Raw genomic sequence first — 23,657 nt, 5'->3', positions numbered from 1 at the left:
TGGCCATGCACAGACGGATGGACGTGTGGCTCAATAAGAGGATGTGATTTCAAACATAAAAAGAAATGATTGTAAGTATTTCATATGCTAGAAATGAGTCCCTTCTCCCTGTATCAGATAAGGAAGGCTGGTGGGAGGTAGGAGCCAGGATTGACAGCTGAGATCCTCAGGGGCAGCAGCCCGGGCAGCTGCACTTGGCTTCCACTCCAGGCATCAGGGGGCACCACCCACTTCCTGAGCTCCTGTGCTTCGTGGTCTGCAGCCCTGAGAACGAGCCCCTCACCCTGGTTTTCCTACTCGTCATTTCTGCTCTTAAAGGAAAACTCAGAATCCCTGTAAATTGCACTGAACAGAACAATAGAAAGCGCCCTTCTTGCAAGTCATAAACAGCACAAGAGACAAGGGAACTGAAACACACACTGGATCCAAAGAGGCAGGAAAATATTTAAAATTCACATTAATGGGGTTGTGTTGCGCTCCCATCCCCACAGCTGTCCCTGCACGGAATCTGATGGCCTGGATTCAGCAAGTGAGACTCGGGGCTGCAAACTCATGACGATTTTATTGGTATAACAACTCTGGGCTCGTTATAAAATCACGCAAAGGTGCAGTGTTGTGCAGGAAAGGTTCATGTCCTAAGAAAATAGTTTAATTCTCGGTACTCAGCTGAAGCCACCCTAGCTGCTGTGCATGTGTCTTCTGGCAAGGCAGAGGCTGTCCGGGAATGCGGGGTCCAGGGAGGCCACTTTGGAGGCCATGAAGGCGTGGACGCAGTGCAGCACGGCTGGGAGGTCCTGGAACTCCAGCTCCTGTGGGAGAAGGGGGTGTGCGTTACAGGAGCCAGACAGGTGCAGTGCAGGGACATTCACGCGGGGACTTGGAGACCGACTCTCCAAGAGAGTAAAGACAACAGGGAGAAAGTGCACAGAGAGTGGAAAACGGGCAGTGTGACCACCCCGTGGCTGTACTGGGGACATCCGGGTGTTTCCAAATGACTCTGACAGTGGAAATGCTTGTTCCTCGAGCCCAGCATAGGTCAGCACACACTTCCTTACTGCACCCTCCCCTGATGACTGCGCTCTGATTTCAGGGTCCACAGCTCCTGCCAGCACCGTGCATGTGGCACTGTGGCTCGGCCGTCACCACAGCACATCTGTGATCTGTGACCAGGCAGAGTTTCCCTGTGTTGGCCCTGGCTGCACAAGCTTCACGCACAAGACCACACTTGGAAGGACAGGACAGCCTGAGCAAGCCCAGGGTGAGACCCACAAAGAGAGCTGGCTGCCCCTGCTCTGGTTTCCATACCAACAGGGAAGGGGGGTTCCCAAGAGATGCTGACGCCCGCACCCCAAGAGAGGAAGGAGGGAAACAAACGAAACCCTGGATGCTCACTTCCCAACTAGAGATGCTAAATCATATTATTCAAGAGCAAAATAACACCGACTGGAGTGATCCTTTCCCCACAAACTTCCCACAGGAAGCCCCCACATGGAACCAACAAAGTGACAAAGAATCTCAAAGCCAAAGCAAAGCTACACAGCTTCTAGCAGTCCAGCCACTGCTGGGGAAAGCAGTCCCTGTGTGCTGGTGGGATTTGAAGCTTCCTGTCCATCCTGCTGCCCATCCTACCCAGCAGAAAAGGGGCTCTGAGCACTTTCTCCTGAAAGTCTCTCTTCTGTGTCAGGATAACAAATCTCCAACGGGACCAAGAGAGATACACTTCCCTTCACAGGGACTGCTGACTGGCTGGCGTCCTATTTACCGACTTTCCGAAAATGCTGCTAACCGGCTGTGATGACGTCAGTGGAAAGGCTGTCAGTTCCTGGAAGACAACCACCCTGGCGAGCTGGTACCATGGCCGAGCTCCTGGGAGTCCGAGGCAGGGCCCTGCCAAGTCCACACAGGCCAAAGGGGGAGGGTGGCCTCACTGCTAGGCAAGACCACCTTCTGACACCGCATCAGCCCTTCTGAGCTGCTTCTCGCTGTAACCCAAGGACGCAAGATCTCAGATGACTTGGCATTGTCCTGGGACACAGGACACAGAGGCCAGCCAAAGTCCCATTGGAGGGGCCAGGGTGACTGCAGAGCTGCGGCAGGCCAGGCACAGATGGGCTGCTGCTGTGGGTAGAGAGCTTGTAGGAAGGGAACCCACGCTGAGAGCACCCAGAAGACAGGGAAGAAGGACGCTGGGGACGTCCGGCCCACTGTGCTTGGAGCTGCCCCTCCTGGTCGTGGAAACAGAAGGCCTCTTTTCTTTCCAACAGTTTAGGTTGCAGCTCTAAAGCTGAAGGAATCATAACCTTGCAGGCTGCACCTCCAGCTCACTGATTTGACCGCTTCTCAGTGATGATGAACGAAATGTCTGCAATCTGCAGAAGTGCCCTCCCCAAAGCCTCCAGTGCCTACGGCCATTCATGAGGATGTACAGGGCTTGGTCAGCATTGTCACCTGCCCTGTTATCAGTGGAGCCCACACCTCCCCACCCCTGTGCCTGATGTTAAAGCAAGCTGGGCCCCAAACCCTGAGACCACACCAAAATCTTCATTCATTGTGACTCTTCCCCAGAGACAGAAAAGCCAAATAACTTTCCAGAAGAAACCCAGGGTTCTTGCAAACTACTGCATGTGTTTCCAGATAGTAATTACTGGCCTTCGCAGAAGTGGCCCTTAGGAAAAAGAAGCCACAACATTGCTACTGTGTTTGCTTTGATAGCTGTGTCTCACATCCAAACTGCTTTACAAGTCCCCAAGACGCATCTAATAACTGCACGACATTCTGAAGCAAGAAGCTAGCGGCCACCAGCATTCACAAACAACTCCAAAGCCCATCAGTCATTTCTGGTGTTGCAAGTTAAGGCACATTGAAAAATCCTGGAAAGTGCTAGCAAAGCAATGTGCACGCACACACACCAAGCCCCATGCAGAATCTCAGGCAATGGCATTGGAATCCAGAAATCTGACGGAACAGCCAGCCAGCTCCATCTCTATCCAGACGTGGAAGAAGCAGGCAGCTGTGCATTATGTCTTCAGTTCTGTAATGAGCAGGAAAGAGTGTCCCCTAAGGACAGCTTTGACTTAAGAAAAGGGAAAAAACATGATATTTGCCTCCTTTCATTGTGTGAGTAGAAGGCCAGGGGATGAGGCAGGCATCCTTTTCTCTGATGCCTGGGCCTCTGGAAGCCAGCAGGTGCGAGCCAAGTCCTTCAGAAGCCCTCCACCCATGGGGGCTGGTGGAAAGAACACATGCCAAGTGGAGCCTGAAGGGCAGGGTGAGTGGGTATCCGGGTCTGGGCCCCACACAAGATCCTGGGCCCTGAAGATGGAGAGGGAGGGGTGATTTCCATGGGAACAGCAGGGGCAGAGCCAAGTGACAAAGCCCCTGGAAGCAGGAACAGCCAAGAACATGACACAGCCCCTCCCCTGGCATGTCCAAGAGGAACCAGCCCCCCACACCCCAACAGCAGCCCAGGAGCTTGGAGAAGTGTAAGGTGACCAACATGTGCCATCAGCCACCAGCTTTGGTGATCTATCACCACAGTGACAAAACCAGCACAGCTGACATTGCCTCCTAATCTGAGGTTCCTGCTCCCTATGTATGGACAGGTGGGATGGGGGTGCTTCTGTGCCCACGGTGAGAAGGAATGAAGACAATGACCATTCCAAGTGGGAGGGATGGAGTCTTTGCTGATAGGTCTCCCACCACCTCAGCAGCTATTATGTATAGTAGCTGCCCTCTTCCTATCGTGCCTTGCCCCTTCCCCTGTGTGACGTCATGCCAAGATGATTGCTCCCACCAAAGAACAAACTCATCTTCCCAGCATGCCCGTTCCCGCCTAGAGAGTAACCTAATACTCGCTCACCTCCTACCACCTAGTGACATCACCAGCTCCTCCATTCCCTAGTCACTACCTCAGTCAACCCCGCCTCAGCCCCTACAAACCCCACCCCAGTCTCTATAAAAGACTCTCCCTGCCCCGGCCATATTGCTTTTGTCTCTCCTTTGTTCGGAGACAGCCTGGCAGATCTATTCCCCTAATAAAGGCTTGTTGTGGCCTGGTCTGGTCTTGGTCTTCAGCCCTTTTACCTGACATTTGCTATGGTAAGGTTGCCACATGGAAGAAAGGTATGGAAAGGCAGAGTGCTTCTCAGTGTACGGGAACAAGGAAGCCTGCGAAGAAATAAAAGAGACAAGCTTCCGGTGGCATGGACAGTGGCTTTGCTTGTTTAAAAAACTGCTTCGAAACAAATACATCTTTGACCCTGTTGCTCCTTTCATACGTCCTGCTCCACTCCAGGAACCTGGACAAGGTCCTGCTCTGGTCCTCGCGGCAGAGGGTCCTCCGAGTTCACTGTGGAGGGAGAAATGCGAACTGTGTGCCCACAGACACATGCTCAGGAACATCAGAAACTTAACGTGCAATGAACAGCACGCACTGGCTAAAGCAGGTCATTGTAAGGGTGGTAGGAATATTTTCCTCCTCAGGATGTAATAAAACTTCTGTGATGTATTTGGCGGCACTTTCTGTGCTAATCTGCTCACTTTTCATTAATTTATTCATTTAAAACACATTTATTAAGGGCACATGTTTACTGGACTTCCTGCTGAAGATAAAAACTGGGCATAGCTGCCTGTTGAAGGCTCCATCTCAGGAAAAAATGAAATCATAAAAACCTTACGATGCAAGCCCCAGACCCAAAGCAGTGGAGATGAGCATGGGTTTGAAGAGGAGCCCACTTCCCCCTGCCACACCCTCCAACCCCAGTCCTCATGATCAAAGTCACAAAGGGAGCACAACCAGTGAAACAGAGCTGTAGGAAATCGAATCCTTCACCACACAGCTTAGGGCCTCTACACTCCTTTATTTTAGGAGAAACAGGTGAAAACAAACAAGCAAACAAACCAAACCAAGTACTGTAAGAAATACTACAGTCTCCAATGTCCAGCCATTGGAACCTTTGAAACCAGCCCAAGTTCTAAACTGAGTGTCTGTGTGTGAGTCTAACCGCCGCCGTGGGGTAGGATCGGCACTCCACTCCTGCTCCCAAAGCCTCAGGCTCAGCCCCCTCCCATTTGGACATTTTCCTCAGGGCTTTTTACCCAGGCTGTGTCCCAGCTCAGTATCAGAGAGATTTCAACAAAACAGAAAAAGAAACACAGTGTCTTGGTTACCACTCATTTAACTAGAAAATTCAATTAACAGAGATATCATTTTCTCTGAAACTCCTGGTGAACAAAGCAACAAAATCTTCCTGTTTACAAAGACAGCACAGGGCTCACATCCGACCTTTGCAGGCTTTCATTCCTAATTTAGAATTCAGCCCCAGGCTCTTTGTCTAAATCCAGCAGTGACTTCAAGAATTCTCATGGGTGTAACTCGCGGAGAGCGTGAGCTGTGACAAAGGCAGAAGCTCAGCTGGTCCTTCTGGCCCCTCTCCTCTCTGGGGCAGGACGGAAAGTCCTCCCGTCCTCCTGGGGTCTTCCCTGTCTCAGAGTGCTGAGGCCTTAGGGCTCCTCGCTGTGCAGAGCCCTCCAGGGCCCGTAGGCAAGCCTGGTCCTTCCTCTACCTGCAGCCAGGTGAGCTCTCTGTTTGTCTCTAGCCAGGGCCCCGGCTCACGCCCTGTGGTGGCACAGAGAGAACGAGGGTGGTCTGAGGTCTGGTGAGGCGGATGAGGTGGGCACACATCCGGGACTTAGGTTTGCTGGGATATATCCACCTGTTTCGCTTCCCGTCTATGTGAAGCTCATTCGTTGCATTTGAAATTTTGCATTTTTTCCCTAAAATGTCCCGATACGTTGTTTCACTTTTAGCCCTGTACCCATGGCTGTGGGATCCCTAACTTCCTTCCTTCACCAACTGAATTGCAAACTCACCCAGCAGCAGAGGGAAGTTAATCCTGTTTCAAAGGATGTGCTGCAAATAAATGGGACTCACGTCAACTCTGTCCTGTTTTAGGGTACCCGACATTGCCACCCCTTCAGCGCACACGGGCAACCAAACTTGGCTGACCACTGAGAGCAGGAAACACCTCTGAACCGAGTGAGCGTGGCCTGTGAAGGACGCTTCAGATGCCAGGCAAGCCGGGTGACCTTTCTAGAGCTGTGCACTGAAGACAACAGTGCTCTGTGGGAGCTACCGGGGGCCCTGTGACGTCCAGTGATGTCCACACCCTCACCAGAGTGAGGTGAAGGGTGACAGGTGTGACACAGGAAAGGTGACACCACAGTGCCCTGCCTTGCCACAGTCCTCAACTGACTGCTCAAACCAACCCCAGGAGGAAGTTCTAAGCTGCCTCTCGGCGGTGAGGTCAGTGCTGGTGAAACCCCAAATACGAATGGCTGCAAGCCTCTCCCTCGGTCCCCTGCCTGCCCAGGGTTCCACTCTCTGCGCCTCATCCCTGTCCCCGGTATCTGCTGGTAGTGAGATGACATCACCATTCAGTGAACGGAAAGTCACATCTAAGTCCTCTGGATGGAAGGAGAGGTCTGTTCCCGATGCCACAGACAAGGAGGACTCATGCTTCCGGACAAGCACATTCACACCCTCGTGGATATTTGCACATTTACTGTTCACATGTGTCAATGCACAGGGTAAACAGTTCCCTACCTTTGTCTCAATTTGCTTGGTGTCTGGGTTCTGAAATAGCAGCTTCACTCGAGTGTTCCCGTCATCTGAAGACCCTTTCAGCTGGGAGAACTTAAATCTCCATAGCACATTCTGTAAAGGAATGGAATTAGTTATTCCCGAGGGAGAGCTCATTATTCAGTAAACATCTGTGAATGGTTAAGAAGCCGATAGATAAATGCCATCCTCTGTAGCCATCTGGTCTGCCCCTGAATTCGAAGGCGTCCAGGATCCGTCTGCTGCCACTGCTGTCTGCACCATCTGCTCCTCAGTCCCCACACCAGCCCCAGGTCTCAAGGACGCATTACCGTCTGTAGTCCTCATTCCTCTACCCACCCCTTCCTGAAAGCATCCTAAGACTCTCATCCTTTTCTCGAAACACCCACTGTCAGGCCTGGGCCTGGTAGAGCTGTGGGAGACAGGTGGGAGACAAAAGGAGGACTTGGTTCTGACCAACCCCACCTGGGCCGTGGCTCCCAGCCATCCTGCCAGCTCAGGCTTTGAGAAGCAGCACGAGACACATGGTTCGCACTGCCTCTGAAACCACTGCAAAAGTTACATGGTGGCTGAGATGTTTTACAGGTGAAATGCACTCTCTAAATTTCTACTCTCATCAAAAGAGGCTGTGGCAAATAACCACTTAGTGGTGTCTTCTCTAAAAGATAGCCTTTATCCATATTTTACTATAAAAAATCTTTTCTCAGGAAAATCCTGATAGGAAAAGGCAATTATTTTTAGCAAGGAATAGGCTGAATTTCTAGGAAAAGCATTTTTTAGGAAATAATGAATGTATTTTCCTCAAAGTGTCACAAATGACAGGAGGGTGGACAAAGGGAGATGGTTCGTAGACCCTGAATCACAGGACCACTGACCCTTTGTACTACTGTCAGAAGAAAGAAGGCTCTACACCCAGAGCCTCCGCTGTGGTGCACACAGGTCCCGTCCCAAGGCCTTGGAGCAGTCTGAAGGCTGAGAAAGGCTGGAACTGGGCCTCTGACCCAGTTAACTCCCCACTGTGTTCAGGGCTGTCTGCTTTCTGGCTTCCCGGGGGGAACCCATGGTCACCAGGATGTCAGGGACAGAAGTGGGAGAAGTCCTGGGTGTGCTGGTTTCCCACACTCCTCGCAAAACACCAACACCCAAAGCACTCTGGGAACAATAGCAACCGTACAGGGCTCAAACTAGATTATGGAGGAAAAGTCTTGAGAGTGGTCTTCTCCTACCAGGATGAAATCCCGGGAATAACATAACTCAGCATCTTTAAGCAACTGTTACAAATATGTTCTACAAAAAAGGGCAAAGATACCTGTGAGAGACTCGTCTATTTGCATATCAGTTTCCCAAGGTGTTCCAGAATGAGAGTTTTAGGTGACTCCTCAGTGTCGACTGCTTTGAGAAAAACTCTTTCTTCTGAGGACCCTCACCCAGTTCCATTGCATAATAAAGTGCTAATTGTATTCCACACCCCTGGTCCACGATGAAAGACAGAACTTCCACCAGCTCCTCCTGATCTGGGTGCACTACGAAGCGGTCCAGGTGCAGAGGGCAGCCTTGGTGTGGGTGACAGGCTCCTGCCTTCCGCCCCTTCCTGAGCCGCGTGCCCTGGGAGGAAAGCACTCTCAGCCACTTGTCTGCCTATGCCAGGAACGGTCTGTTTCCACTCTCCCCAAAGCTTCCTTCCATGTGATGATTAGAAAGGGATTTTCTTAGAAAAAGAAAAATTTTTCCTTTTTCCGTCATTTCCACCGTGGGTGTAATTTCTGCACGTTTTGCCTAGAAAAGGTCTGGTTAGCAGTTTAATTTCAAGACCTGAACCCTTCTTAAAAGAGGACTGGGTCTCCGGAGACATGGGTGGGTGTGTGCACATCCCATCGGATGAGGAAAGGCTGGAGGGGTCCTGAATTTAGTTCTCAATCTCAGAAGACAGGAAAACATTTCTGAGGTTTGGAGAATTAAAGGACAGGCTTGTAGATACACATGGATTATGTGAAGCATGCTAATGTTTACACTGTGATTACAGGTGTTGTTAAAGATGACCGTCAGTGCTCACTTCTCTTGTAACAAAGGTGCATTTTTAAAGTACTGATGAGGGCCAGGGATTTAGCTCAGCGGTTTCACCGCCTGCTGCACAAGCGCAAGGACCCAAGTTTGATCCCTGGTACCAAAAATAAATAAATAAAATAAAATAAAGTAAAGTACTGACGACAGGAAGTGAGGTTTGAATTGGTGCTTGGGAGCAGGAGCTCCTGATTCAAGCAGCTTTCCCTTCCCAGTGTTTCCTGGGGAGTATGCAAAACCCTTCCATTCCATTCCGACCACTTAAGCAAACCAAGTCTTCCTTTCCTACAAGAAAGTCAATTCCTGGGGCCAGGGATTTTAGCTCAGTGGTTCTGCCGCCTGCCTCACAAGCACAAGATCCTGAGTTCAATCCCTGGTACCAAAAGAAAAAAAAAAAGAAAGAAAGTCAATTCCTTTTCCTTTTTCCTCCCAAACTGGTCTTTCTGTTTCACCCCATAAGCCTTGACTCAGCGGTGAGATTATGGGGTCCTAGCTGAGTGAGGGACCAGGCTCCGGGAGTGTTGAGCCAGCTCCAAGGGCTGTGATGGTCCAACCACCCACCCTGGCTCTGGAGTTGCGATCTTTTTTTTTTTTGGTACCAGGGATCGAACTTAGGGCCTTGCACTTGGGAGGCAATCGCCGGAACCACTGAGCTAAATCCCCAGCCCATGGAGTCGCAATCTTGCTGCCATTGGTGGGGAGCATTCATCCAGAGAGGAAGAAAATCTGGAATAGAAGGCAACATTGAGAAGTGAGTCTCTTTTTTCAGAATGTCCCCAAGCAGTCAGAAAATATGGCAAATCTTTCTTTGCTTCAGGGTCTGCATGAGCTGTGCTTCGCCCTGGGGAATCGAGCTCTTCTGTCTTTCCATCTCTTCTTCATTGTCGTCACATGGTGGCCGAAGTCCACGCACCAGCCTTCCTGCCTTCCTTCGCCACTCCCTCTCTGCTCCTGGCTTCTCTCTTGCTTTGGTTTAATTATGACAGAAACAGGACATCTGGTAGCACCAAACAGAGAGAGCAAGAGAAGCTGCAAAGCTACTGTCCCAACGCCCAGCTGGATGAGGAGGGGACAGTCCTCCTCGGGGCAGCAATGCCCCTCATTTCCAGCAGCTGGAACCTAGTTCTAGTTCATTCCTGTTTAGTGATGTTAAGATATTTCCAATCTAGGGATTAGTGAATGTCTTCTCATTTGTTGTGTGGGTGCAGGAAACATTTCCATGGCGAGACATGATTCTTTTCCTGCTTAATTTCTCTCTGTTGGTGTCGAACATAGACAATGGATGGTGAATGAACTGGTGCTTGGAAATAATTGATCGTCTTTCTCTGGCAGGCTTAGAGATGGAGAATTTTGAGATTGGAACCTATGTGTGTATCTGAGGTTAGATCTACGTAGACACCCAGCATGAAAATCTGGGTAACAGTCAAGATCAGATGACTTGGGTCATCTGGATTATGTATGTGTTTCCATGGTGCTGGGGCTCAAACCCAGAGCCTTCCCATGTGCTAAACAAGCACTGTGCCTCACAGCTGCACCCCAGCTACAAGTTGTTTTTTACAGGCTATCTTAGTTACTTTCCTCGTTGCTGAGACAAAATACCCAACAGCCAAAGTTAAAGGGGAAAGATTTATTTAGCTCACAGTTTGTGGAGGTTTCAGTCTACAGTCGGCTGGCTGCAAGGCAGGGTGGCTTGGCAGGGGCGTGTCACAGAGGAGAAACAGCTGGCAGTCCCCACAAGGTAGCAAAAGCAACACGGGGCCTTAACAGTGTCTTTCTGCCCCTTCATCTTATCCAGGCTAGTTAGGGTGGGCAGCACCCAAACCCTTAATTCTAGTATGGCACCAGGAATAAATCCCAGCATCACACACCCTAGATCCAGTCACCTCTGAAAAAGCCCTATAACCGAATGAGGCTTGGGGTGGGGGGCATCTAGATGAGCCGCAACATGGGCTAATGAGTAGTGCTGCCAGGCCTGAGTTAGCTGTGGCTCAGAAATAGCACACAAATGGCCTGATTTCACAGTGCAATGTACCAGTGAGGTGATGATTATCTGGTGCATGTGAGCGCAGTAAATCCCATGTTAGTACTGTAAATACTGTGTGTATCCCTAATGGGAAACACCTAACAATTTCCCTGGAAGTAAAATAATAATGGCCTTTGGGAATATTCTAGTCCCAGAAATCTGGAGAGGAAGCAACTTCCTGATCTAGCTCAGGGTTTCTCAGCCTCTGGGATAGTCACAGGTTGGGTCCAATGATCTCTGGGGTGGGGGCTTCCTGTGCACTTTGGCGTGCTGAGCAGCACCTCTGGGCTCCCCCGCCAGAAGCCCTGACACATGAGAAATGCCCCACAAGTCAGGGTACAAAGGACTCCAAATACCACCCAACACTCCCCAGGGGTCGCCCTCGAGCTGACAGGAGCCTTTGCTCTGTCCATAGAGAAGACAGAAGCGGGGGCCAAGGTCTCATGAGGAAGGGTCAGCGTCAGTGCTGGCTGCACCCAGGATCACAGCGAAGGCCGAGGCTGTGCTTACACCCAGGCTGTGAGGACAGAGGACGCCGGCAGCGGAAATCCCACACATGCTGCACACTCGTAAGCAAGCTGGTATTCAGTGACTGTTACGGAAGGGCACTATTTTGGTGGGGTCCTTTCTTTTCCTTTCTTCTCCTCTCCTCTCATTTCCTTCTTTCTTTCTTTTTTGACAGGATCTCACTATGCAGCCCAGGCTGGCTTTGAACTTGGATCTTCCTGCCTCAGCCTCCCAATTACTGGATTACAGGCCTGCACCAATAAGCCTGGCTGAGATTACTAACTGGGGGGAAGTTCCACCCTGAGGCCCTAAATACCAAGCCAAACTGGAGTCACTCATGCCAGGTACCATGAGATCAAACTGAATCTTCATATGAAGTGGGAAAAATCCCCAAACAGAACAGACTTCTGTAAAAACCAGAGATTCACAGCAGCCAATCAGAAGAGGCGCAGGCAGCCCTCGGCCTGGCAATAAGAGCACTTTTACCCCTGCCAGGAATGCAGCCGGTGTGGACCAGCCTGTGCTTGGCACCATGCCGATTCCTTGTCCTGCAGAAGGCACCTACAGGAGCCCCTGCTCTGCAGCACTTGAGATGCGCCTGTCTTCTGTGAGCGAGCACTGCCCAGCACAGGCCTTGCCTGAAAGGCCGGTTAGGTCTTCAAGCCCAACAGGTTGAGGTTTTGTTTGCTGACCGCAGCATTCCTCACAGGACTTTCCCACTGCGCTCATTCCTGGTCGGCAGGAAGTAGGGGTTTGGCGGGACTCCAGCACAGGACGTGGGCCTGATCTTGCAGCATCTCCCTGACTCGTCTGCCATACGGTGGGCGCAGGCGATGCAGCTATTCCCTGCCTCGAAGAGGCATCTTCAGACCGAGGAAAGCTGGGCTCTGGGGCAGCGTCCAGGTGCCAGGACCGGTGCTGGCCACACCCCACCGCCTGTGGGTCTGGTTTACAGTACCAGAGATGCTCAGATTTGAAGCCAGCATTGGTCTTTGTTTCCTTTCAATGAGTTTATTTTAATGTCCTGGGTCTTTCCCTTGATGGGCTCAAGAAAACACCCCTGCACCTTCTGCTCCCCCAACTCCACCCTGTGGTCACTGAACACCATCCAGGTGGCCTCTCCAGCGCAGGGCTCAGGGGAACCCCAGGGCCTGCACGTGAGGAGGACAGAGTCTGTGCAGGCTGCACCCTGCAGGAGCCTCAGGGCACTGTCCAGCATTAACGCTCCCGGCAGCTGTGAAGCTCGTCCCCAGTGTCAGCGCGAACGCACCCCTCAGTCTTACCTTCGTCTTGGTGTCGAAGCAGGTGAATCCCAGAGCGAAGTCCACAGTGAAACACAGCACCTCTCCTTGCCAGCTGCACATGTATGTTTTTGACTGGAAAAATATTAATTTTGAAAGGACATTAATAGTTTTGTTCCATGAGGTGGTTGCCACGGGAACCCCCTTAGTCAGAAGAGTTTTTCAAGCCTAATGTGCAACCTGGATGACCCCTGGCCCCTGGGGCCTGTAGAGTCTCCGACCGGGGTGGGCCAGTCCTTTTTCCCTTCTTGCTCTGTGACTAGGCAGGCGCTTCAACTCTGGAAAAGTTGTCTGCATAGACATCACTGCACTGACGACACTCGCCCTGCCAGGGACGCCCACATCACTCCTGCACCCTGGGTGGATCCCAGGGCCACGGAGGTTCAGGGAACCTGGTTATACTGATGATTTGAACTTAAAATAAACCTGCTGCCAAACCGTACCTGAAAACAACCAGGTCAACTAGGGTTTCATGATGCTTCACGCTCATGATGAAAGTAATCGAAGGCTTAGTTGTGTAATTAAACAGGAGAGTCTGGTAGGGACCCAATAATTGTCTTTTAATGACTCCCATAAATCTAATCTAAGGACTATTTAATATTTCATTGACTTTCTCTTAGGCCCTCCTGATTCATTATTTTTTTCAGGAGAAGCAATAAAATACCTTTGTGGTGTTGCATATGGTATTATATATCATCTCAGGAACATTCGTGGATTTTTTTTAAAAAAAAACTCCAGACTAGTTATTTCTTAAAAATTTATCTTCAAAATTAATTTTTAGTGTTTAAGGAAATTACGTTTTATACAGTTCAATGAAAAGTGCTTTTGAAACACCAGTTGTTTAAATTTCCAAATATCATTCGAAGAGATGAAATTAGCAGTCACGTTAGACATGAGGAAGAGGAGGGTCCAGCGGTTTATTTATGGCTGTTGGACGTTGTTTTAAATAATACTGCTTACAATCACGTTGCCGGGGTCCGGACAGGCAGGTGAGCCTCCTGCGGTGCAGAAGAGTGTCCCAATGTGGATGCAGGGCAGGGGGCAGGCCCAGAGAGTAGCCACCGCCCAGCCACATGGACCAAGAGTCACTGTCACCGACCTGTGAGGCTGTGCGTCTTCTAGACTTTAAATTCAGTCTCGAGTTGGAATAAAATGAAGGACAGCATAGAGTGGGAAAAACTAATGGAACAAGCAAAAATAGAGATGGCAGGTAGAGAAAAGAAATCCTGTTTCGCAAATCTACCAAGACGGCTATGGCTTATTTTGTCTGAACACGCCAGGCCTGTGCCAGGGACCTGCACGCCTCTCCTTTGTCACAGGGAAGGCCACATATTTTAGCAGAAAGACTATGACTTGCAGAACAGAAATTCTTAGGATGGATGACACCATGGTGGCTTAACTGCTCAGAGACCATGGAGAAGTCACATGGCCCTTCCGAGCTTGAGCTGTCGCATTAATGAAAGGAAATCAGCACTCGAGTCTTAGATCTAGTTCACAGTGAGTAATGCGTGCAAGCGCATGAAGTCTGGAGTACAGATCCACAGGGATGCAGTTCTCACAGCCACCCTATGGTGTGCGTGTCAGAGTCCTCCAGCTGCAGAAGCTGAACGGGGGTCTGCAGCGCTATTTCGCAAGGCTCAGCAGGAGAAAGGCAAAGGCCCGGCCATAAGCCCACCTGGCCAGTCCGAGCGGCACCATCCTCCCTGGGTCTCGGGCCCTGGGGCTGGGCCTCATCTCAGAAGGGAGAGTGGGGGTCTGGGCAGCCGGCTCTCCTGGGTTTCAGCCATGCTCACCGCTACTCACCCTCCCATGAGACACTTGAAAGCCAAATCCTGAGTCCCGGAAGTGTTTTCCACAGAGTCCACCTGGGCACCTCGATTTCTTCTCTGTCCTCATCGAATGTCGGATTTTCTGCTCCTCCTCAAACAATCACCGCCTTGCTCCTCAGCCATCCCCCCTGAGGCCTCCTCTGGCCTGCCCCCAGGCATGGGGACTTCTGGGGGACCAACATCTTCCTCCAGTGTGCACCCCTCTTTCTGGGACAAGGACAGCTCTGCACACAAGGAAGTTCCTGGCTGTTGTCTTTGGGGACAGAAATTCCACTCTGTCAGAAGGGTGAGTGAGCTCTCGGATGACCCTCAAGACACCCAGGGACTGGGAAAGAGCCATCCAGGTCATCCACACTGCTGTGTCTCCCTCCAATGTCTCCTCCTCTCTGTCACTGTCCTTCACTGAGACTGACTGTCACTGGACCGTGTGCTCTCAGAGCCCGGGACGCTGCTGAACTGTAGCCACTGGACAGGCACGGAGCAAGCTCTTCGCGTCTCCAGTTTGCAGTGGAAACAAAGTGGTGGCCATAGTCTTCAGAAAGACAGTGACACAGGAAGTCCTGCACTGCGGCAAGCAGCCCTCCAAGGAAGCGGACATTTCCTGTGCTTGGTTTCTCCACTGCTAAAAGCCACCACACACCTGGGGAGGGGAGGCTGGGCCAGGGTGTCAGGAGCCAGCCCCAGCCCTGGGGTGACGTGGGCTCCAGCAGAGGGGGCAGTGGCTGGGGCAGCAGGCAGAGCCGGCCTTTGTCCCAGGACGTGAGGGGGTGGTGTTGTCGCATGGCCTGGCCTAGGACAGCATTTGTGTGGCAGGCACAGCACAGCCCATCCAGAGCCTGTGTGAACCTTGGCACCTGGGACGTGCCTGACACACCTTCGCCTGCTGAGTTCAGTGTGCAGCGCTGGTGGAGCCAGGTCAGTGATGAACCAGGCCTCCCGTGACACGCTTCCTCATTTACTCCCTGCCACTCCCGTCTCTAGCGGTGTATATCCCCGGAGAGGATCCCACTGTACCACAGCCAACGAGGACACAGCACCCTGTATTCAGCTGATACACATTTACATTTGTGGGGGATTATTTGCTGCCATGGGGAAGGGAGAAGCAATTCAGACACACAGGCCATTCAGCATCCTCCTTTGCACCATTACAGTTGAGAAGACCGCCCATCAAGGGCCTTACAACTTGAAATCCCGAGCTCCTGCAGGACAGGTGCTCCTCGCACGTGACGGTTCTGCCTCCATAAGCAGGCCTGGAAGAAGTTGGCCCTCCCAGAGCCGCAGCCCTTTCCTTGCCTTAGGGCTAATCACAGATGTAAAGGCCTATGTCATCTTCTACCACTCGGGAGCTCCTTTTTCCTACGTGCACCTGCACCGTGTGCACGGTGACATGAAGCCCACCCAGGGTCCGTTCACTCTGACATAACTGCTGCCCACATCCTGATAACTATGCCTGAGTACTGCAGGTGAGCTCACCCCGGTCCTCTGCACCTCCAAGAATGTTGCTTTCTGGAACGCCTTCTCCCACACGGCCAGCTCTGTGCCCAGCTCCACAGTGAAGACGTGGCTCCTCCCCTGGCCAGCCAGGAGGCTGAAGCAGTATGGCCTCTGGTTCTCCAAGTCCAAGTCCTGCAGCCTGAGACAGAGGTTGGCTGGCAGCCAATAGCCATCCATCACCCAGAGCTGAAAAACAGGCAGATTGGAACTGGGTCAGAGCCGGAGGGCTGAGGCCAGACTGGAGAGCAGCGGTCACGGGGGCAGGGCTGTTGGGACGGGGTGGGTGCCCCCTTCACCTGGTGGAGGTCACCTCTGGTCACACCCCACAGGCAGGTCCCCCAGCACCATCTGTGTCAACTCCTGTAGAAACAGCCCGTAAATACACCCTAAATAAACAATCTCTGACCTCTGATTATCTGTCCCTCCCTTTCCGGTAAAATACCAGTATCCACACCTTGCCTTTCTACATTCCTTTTAAAGATAAAAGTCTCGCTATTTCCATTCTCAGGGTTAGCATAAAACCACCAGCCTGGCTGTACTGGTGCCCGCCTGTAATCCCAGAACTTTGGGAGGGTGAGGCAGGATTGGACGCTCGCCTGGGCAATTTAGCAACACCCTGTCTCAGAATAAAAAAGGTCTGGGGATGGAGCTCAGAGCAGAGGCCCTGGCTTCAGTCCCAGGACAGACTTCTCACCACCTGTGTCTCTAGGAGTGAAGGGGCTCGGTCTCCCTGCGAAGCAGGATTCTTGGTTGTGCAGGATCCAGCTATGTGAACCTGATGATCCTGACCAAATACCATAAGACACTTTTGCAAGCAAAGTCACAGGAGAGAAGATACAAACCAGCCGCAGCGCTGGGTCCGTACAGCGCCCCTGCTCGCCTGCGGCCCCTCAGCAGCACCCCGGTTCTGTCCTCCCGGACCTACTGGTCTCAAGTCAGTGTCCCCGCTGTCACTGCTGCAGCCCAGAGTCTCGGGAGCCTGAGACACGCAGAAGCCACACCTGGCTGATGGCTTTCCCTGCCTCTCATCTCTCTGTGTCACCATCTCGCTATCTCTGCCGTCTGTCCTTCTGTGTCTCTCCAGCTCCACCTACTCGGGTCTCGGGCTCACACGCTCCTACCCCATTCATGGTTAATCGGTCTGAAAGTGGCTCCCCCACAGCTCAGCGAGGCCCAGTGGCACAGAAGGACACCACCTGCTCAGGACAAGGTGGTGCTCCGTGTTGCGACCCCTGGACCTTCGGATCCACGGGGTGGGGCCTGACTTTGTGGGTGCCTGGCTGCAGACTGCAATCCCACCTCCTGCTGGAAGGCAGCCCCTCTTTTCGATGGGCTGAGGCCGGGGAGCAGACACAGATGCCTGTGACCTCCCCACCTGCGGATCGCCTCACCCTGCGGCCCCCAGGACGGGCTCAGACCCTCCGCATCCTAATCCTCCACCAGGGCTTCTCAGCCTGTTTGACTCTGGCGCAATTTCACTCTGGCCGTGACTTTCGGAGAATTACTCGGGATCCTCTCTTGTTGGGATTTTCCAAGCAGCTGCTCTAGGCAGCAGGAGAGCTTGTGAAACGCAATGCAGGTCCCACAGAACGGAAGCAGGTTGAGATGTGCTTTGAATCCAAGGGAACCTGGGCCTGGGACTCAGGGATTTGCTGCTCAGGAGCGAAAATTCCCTCAGCCACATGAGGCAGCCTGGGAAGGATCGGGAAACACAGCCGCCCTCACCCTGAGCCAACTGGGCAAGTCAGTTCTCCCGGAAACGGGGACTTGGGTCTTCTCGAGTTGAGGCCAAGGCCCTGCTGCCCCGGGGTGCCCCTCGCTGTGGAATGGCCCTTTTCCTTCTGTGGAAGCGGAGGCTACTTGCAGGTTAGCTGAGGACTCAATCGAGGCCGATGAGTGCAGTTTCCTCACCTGTTCCGAGGTGAGCATGAACCGGGACCCGGGTCAGCCCCGGCCTAGGTACTCCAGGCCCACAGAGGGCTAAGAGACCCTGCATTTCTGCTGCGCTGGTCTTGAGCTCCCAGGACCTGTAGGTGAGGAGGGATGGCCCAGCAGTCCAGGCTACATTTAGAGAGCACTGTGTTTCCGTGAGGGCTTGCAGTCATTTCCCGATTCAATGGGCAGAACTCATACCAGCAGGTCCTAAAATATAGCCCATACATGAGGGGTTTTTTTGGTACTGGGGATCGAACTCTGGTCCTTTCACTTGTGAGGCAGGCAGCGGAACCACTGAGCTAAGTCCCCAGCCCTTACGTGAGGTTTTTTACTATCCCTCTTTTTTTTAGTACTGAGGATTAAATCCAGGGATTTTGCACTCAGCTACTGCCCTGCCTTTTTTTTCAATTTTGCAACAAGGTCTCAGCAAGCCACGAAATTGCCTAGGCAGGGCTCAAACTTGTGGTCTTCCTGCCTCAGCCTCCTAGAGTTCCGTGATCATAGGCGTGAGCCAGCCTGCCTGGCATTGGCATCCCATTTTATAGAGGGGCAAACTGAGTTCTAAAGACACCAAGTCGGCTTCTGAGTGCAGAGCAGGGTTTGTGGCAGCGTTGGGAGGACTGTGCTCAGGCCCCGCACTGGGTCCCCTGTTCCTCCTGCTCCAGGTGGTTGGGGGGGCCTGGCCGCACCCCCTCATCCCCCCAGATTGGAGGCAGGAGAGCCAGCACACAGCCTCAGGACCTGCACCGCCCCAGCTCCCCCCTGCACCCCAGCTCCCCCGGGGCCTGACTGGAGCAGTGTGAGGGAGCCTGGCTTCCTTCCCCACACACTTGCTGTTCAGGTCCAGCGTCTGAATTCTCTGCGCGGTTTTGTATTGTGAATCATTATCTCCCAAGCCAGAGGCTTGCCAGGATTCCACAGGCACCTCTGCCGGTGCGGCATGGTGGCCTCTGCTCTCCTACACCCAGCAGCCCATCCACACAGGGCCGAGGCACCAGACAGGGAAGCTACACGTCCCTTCCTGGGGAAGCCGGGCTGCCACACTGCCGTCCTTGATGACAGGCCTCCCAGAGACTGAGGAGACCGCTTCCAGGCAGTGGATTCACTAGCTCAAAAGCATTCGGCTAAATCAGACCATGCTGGAAGCCCAGTGTGACCACTGGGGAGGAAACTTTGCCCTCTAATAGCAGTAGAATACTTTGTTAGTTATGCTGGTCAGTCCAGTCCAGGCTTAAATGAAAGCTTTTAGCACTCAGAGTTGTACTTGACTGTTTAAAACATCCTCAACAAAAATAGCAGCCAAAAAAAAAGACCAATGACAACAACTAAAGTTCCTGGAATAGGTCACTCTGTTTGGAAATATTAAAGCACATCTTTCCCCCAAAACACACACCTGCATATACCAGCCACTCATCTCTCCACCCCTCCATTCCCCATCCCTCCAACCATCCATCCATTCTTCTGTCCATCCACCCATCCCTCCCTCCACCTATGTCACCAGCCCCAGCACAGCGACCATCCTGGAAAGGACAGAAGGATGGATTTAGAAGGGGTTCATGTTCCTTTGCTATTTCATCAGTCCATGGTGATAAGGTCACCCCCCACTACATAAACTGGAGTCATCTCATTTCAAGGGCAACATCTACAAGCCAGGACACCCACCTTGTGAGCTTTAAATAGCACCTCACAGAGGTTATAGATGCTCTCTGCCCGCACCCAGTCCACCGTGCTCACCTGCAAGAAACACACAGTGGGTTCATGAAGAGACCAGCGACTCGAGATGGAGAAGGCGAACATGCACGACATGGATGGGTTCGGTGCATCTTCCACTGCAGTGAACCCTAAGCCACCACCAGCTCTGGGCTGGGTAGGCTCAGGGGAGGCCAAGGGACCCCTGCGTAGAGGGTGTGACTCAGCCTGCTGGGGTGCAGGGTGACCACAACAGATGCAGCGTGGAGGCAGCTGCTGGCCAGGTAGAGACTGACCCCAGACACACCACTGGGCATCATTCTGGGAATTTACCTTAGATTCTCTTTCCATTAGTTTAAGGTTCAATATGAAATTAAACATGGAGAATTGAAAATGAGTTTGCAAGTGCAAGCAGATGAGTCTGAACTTGCCAGGGTGCGATCACAGAGAGAAAATACTGTGTTTATAGCCCTTTGCTCTTTCAGACTTCCTACTTCTCAGTTCTGTTTTGGAAATGAATAAAAATTCCACCAACTAATTGAACCTGTTTTTGATTGGGCTGACCTATGCAGCTCACAGCTATCTTAGCAATAATGATAACATAATTCAATTTTGAGTGATGCTTTATGATTTGCAATTAATATTCACATATTATTATCTCTAAGTTAAAATAATTCTCGTAGAAAAATCTAAAATATTCCAGTGTACCAAATGGGGATTTTTTACTACGGGCTCTGCCCTTAGTCTTTCAAGCAGTAAAAATAACCAAAAGTTTGCTGTATTGTGTCTTGGAGGCACCAAAACCACTGTGTATTTAATCTGTTGTGAATTCCTAGTGACCATTTAACCAAACAAGATGCAGAGACTCGGCCGGCCTTCCAGGTCACCACCTCAGAATGGCCCTGCTGGAGGAGGCAGAGAGCTAGGCCAGTGTGCACTGTTCAGCACTAACTCCTCCAGAGCCAACCCACTGCCGCTGTGATTTCAACAATAAAAAGCAAGGGAAAGGCACAGCCTAAAGCAAGAAGGAGCAGTTAGAGTACTAAGGTGAAGACACTCCCCAAGGCCTCAGGCCTCAGGCCTCTTAAATAACCCACTTGCTAAGCTCAGAGTTGGTGTCACAGATCCCAAGACCTCTCCTCTCCCAACTTCAGAGATTCCCAGTGGCCCTGTCTTATGACCCCTCTTCCTGAAGAGCTCAAGCGCTGTTCATATTACTGGGAAATCAATTCTCTACATGCACCATGTCAAATATCCCATTATGACAATTCTGCTCATCTCAAAACTATGAAGAATCTCAATCTAAAGAATCTAAAAAATGCCAATGACTAAACACATAACCCAGAGACACCCTCCCTGAAAGGACTGACTTGTTGCTGTAAATATGCATTATACATATTCATAATTTTATGTCTTTTCAAAATGTAATGGTATCAGCATTTCCCATGTCATCATTTCTTTCAGAAATAAAATTCTCATGACTGCTTAGAATTTTAGTGTGCGGATTTATCATTTTTGCCAGCATTGTCTTTGAGATGGACATTCTAGATGGCTCTGAGGTATTAGCCACTTTGTCTGAGCTATGACGGGTATATTTAGAGGACATTATATCCTAATATTCTATTGCTTTGAGTGCATTTTTCCTTGCCAGTTTGCTATCCATATATGACCTTTAGATTCACTGTCTAAGTTACAAGATGAAAGGAGGCTGTGCTTTTTCCAGTTCGCACGATTCAGCCAGTCTCCTCCCTCATTGCTGGGTCCACAGCGCATTCACCGACCACCTCTTTCTGAACATCTGTAGTGGCCAAATACCAGCTTCTCTGTTCACTGTTGGTGTTACTGTTCCTGTCCATCTCCTGGGGGAAAGGCTGACCCTCCCCCACCCCAGCTCCACAGCTGGACTCCTCTCTCCAGGGATGCACATGAATCAGATTACACATCTCATGGTCATAGCCATGGTGATGGATTTGGGGAGAGACTGTGCCCCAAGAGAGATGCAGGTGAATGGCTCCAAAGATGCTCAGAGTTCTGTGGGTCCAGAGCAAACACTGTACCTCAATAGTCCTAAAAGCTATACAGGGCTATGAGGACTTTAGTTACTGTGGTTACTGATGAAGCAGCAGTACTGGTTCCTCATCGCAACAATGTATCACACAGGTCATCGCAACAATGTATCACACAGGTCATCGCAACAATGTATCACATGGACACAAGATGGCTGCAGTGTGTGGCCAGGTCTATCATCCCAGCACCCAGGAGGCACAGGCAGGAGGGTCTCCTGAGTTTGAGACAAGCCGGGGGCTTTTCCCGACAGCACAGCAAGGTGCCAGGGGAACACTACAGGTTGGCCCAGCCCACGACACAGCTACAAAACTGAAATGGCCTTGGTCACCTACTTAGCTCAGCCTGAGGCAGACTTTTACACCCCAGCTCACGACCCAACTTAAATATCTGAGAAAACTGACTATTGGTGTATCAGGAAGGACTCAGCATTCCTCGGAACGTGGAGCGAGGCTGGGTCTCAGGTGACCCCAGAACTACTGCCTGAGGATCTGCTTCTGAACAGCGATCCCAGGAGAGTAGGCTGTGCACTAGCAGAACTGTGAGCAAACAACTTGAGCACAAAGACCCCCACGCACACCACCTTGGAAAAAAACAGGGGGAAAGGCAAGGAGAGGAAGCACAGATGTGACCAGGAAAACCATGTTTGCAAAGCAGGTGCGTATTTAATCACTAGTCCTCTAGGAAGAGCTCCTCAGTTGGCTGAGTACCTTTGGCCAGGGGCTGTGCATGATATGCGCATTACAAGGAGCTAAGGGAGGCATCGACTTCTGTAAATGTAAAATTGCTCCAAAGTAACATTTAAATGTTGCACTTACCAATGAAAAGAAAGTCTGCGGTGTATTACCGGCCTCTGCCTGAAGGTCAAACTCTGAAGGTCGGTATTGCTTTATTGACTGCCAAGGCTGCAATTCGCATCCAAGCTGATGCAATCTGCACCTCGAGCTACCAAGTTTTGTTGCTTGTTCACTGTCCTTGTGGTCAGGCTCACAAAAAGAGCAGTTCCTTTCCACGATAAGCTGTCAGGCAGTGTCCACAATATATCTGCTCAGTTTTGGGAGAATGGTGTGGTTGGGAATTGGAAAATAAAATTATAGACACTAGCATTCAAGCTTACATTTAGATTATGGATCCTGCTAAAGCAGGCTTATTTATTTCAATAAAATTTGGAAGATGGAAAGAAAAAGATATTTTTAAAATTTCATCCTTTGGCTGCTCAGAAATGTCTAAAGAGAAGGGTTCTGGTTTGTTTTGCTTATTTCTGGATTCTTCAACCACATGACTGATGTGCTGAGACTCAGAGTTTTGTGAGGCCCACCTCCAAGCTAGCTGATCATTTCAGTCAGGGAAACCATGACATCTGAACAGATGCTGGAACTGGACGAGAAAAGCAGATTCCTGTAGAGCTTGGGGGAGGACAGGTGGTCGATTCATAAACAGAGCCTTTCCAGCCATGGGACAAGCAGCTGTCTCTGTCCTTGTCCAGCCCCGGCCACCTGCTACGTCTCTGAGGGGAGTAACGGCAGCAGCAAGCCCACCCCAGGGTCCTTACCGGGGGAGAGCAGAAGATGTAGACAGATGAGCCCTTCAGCGCCAGGAACTTGGATCCGAAGGTCTGGGGGGAGTTGGTTCCCTGCGGCCTCTCGTTCACCCACCCCATGTGCACCACCTGCAGGGGGAAACCTCTGAAGATTAAAACCCAGCCTTGATGAGAGGCCTAAGGAGCACACATTACACACAAACAAAACAGATCTCCCTCCACCACTCCAGAACCAGAAAGTGGGAAACCCAGATCCGCGGCCAAGCTTCCAGGAGAAGCTTGACTCAAGAGAAAAGGAAAACATCTGTGGTTAAATATCCAGAGTTCTCTCCTGGGCCAGGCACAAGACAGGAGCTCAGCTGTGGGTTCCACGCACTTTCTAAACACACAGTACTGAATTACCTCGTACTAGGGGGTTAGCATTTCAGAGCCTTCTATGGGGACATGAAACCAACTAATTACATTTCTATTTCTGTAGTAAACATAGAAGTTCACATAGTGTAGAAAAATGACTAAGTTTTTCTTTACACTTTAACTTCCTAACAACTGTGAAAATAACAGAGAAATATTAGATTCTTACAACAGGCACTGAATA

At 51.1% G+C, this 23,657-nt stretch overlaps 1 protein-coding gene across 3 annotated transcripts in view; it reads right to left on the bottom strand.

Moving 5' to 3' along the window:
* Window positions 1-543: 543 nt before the first annotated feature.
* Window positions 544-23,657, bottom strand: part of Sntg2 (syntrophin gamma 2) — an 85,374-nt gene continuing 62,260 nt past the window's right edge. For 2 of the 3 annotated variants that reach the window (XM_004868355.3, XM_021247239.2), the window contains 6 exons: window positions 23,075-23,191; window positions 19,432-19,503; window positions 15,814-16,020; window positions 12,494-12,586; window positions 6,605-6,715; window positions 544-809 (listed from right to left, as the gene is read on the bottom strand). In XM_004868355.3, coding sequence (XP_004868412.2) covers window positions 678-809; window positions 6,605-6,715; window positions 12,494-12,586; window positions 15,814-16,020; window positions 19,432-19,503; window positions 23,075-23,191 — 732 coding nt within the window. In that variant the 3' untranslated portion in view covers window positions 544-677. The remainder of the gene's footprint in view (window positions 810-6,604; window positions 6,716-12,493; window positions 12,587-15,813; window positions 16,021-19,431; window positions 19,504-23,074; window positions 23,192-23,657) is intronic. The other variant, XM_087199761.1, reaches the window with a different exon arrangement.

This window comes from Heterocephalus glaber, unplaced genomic scaffold, assembly GCF_053883595.1.
Source record: "Heterocephalus glaber isolate CG9 unplaced genomic scaffold, H.glaber_assembly_v1.0 deba00001724, whole genome shotgun sequence".
Taxonomy (NCBI): domain Eukaryota; kingdom Metazoa; phylum Chordata; class Mammalia; order Rodentia; family Bathyergidae; genus Heterocephalus; species Heterocephalus glaber.
The sequence above is the reverse complement of the archived record's forward strand: the minus strand, read 5'-3'. Positions and strand labels throughout refer to the sequence as shown.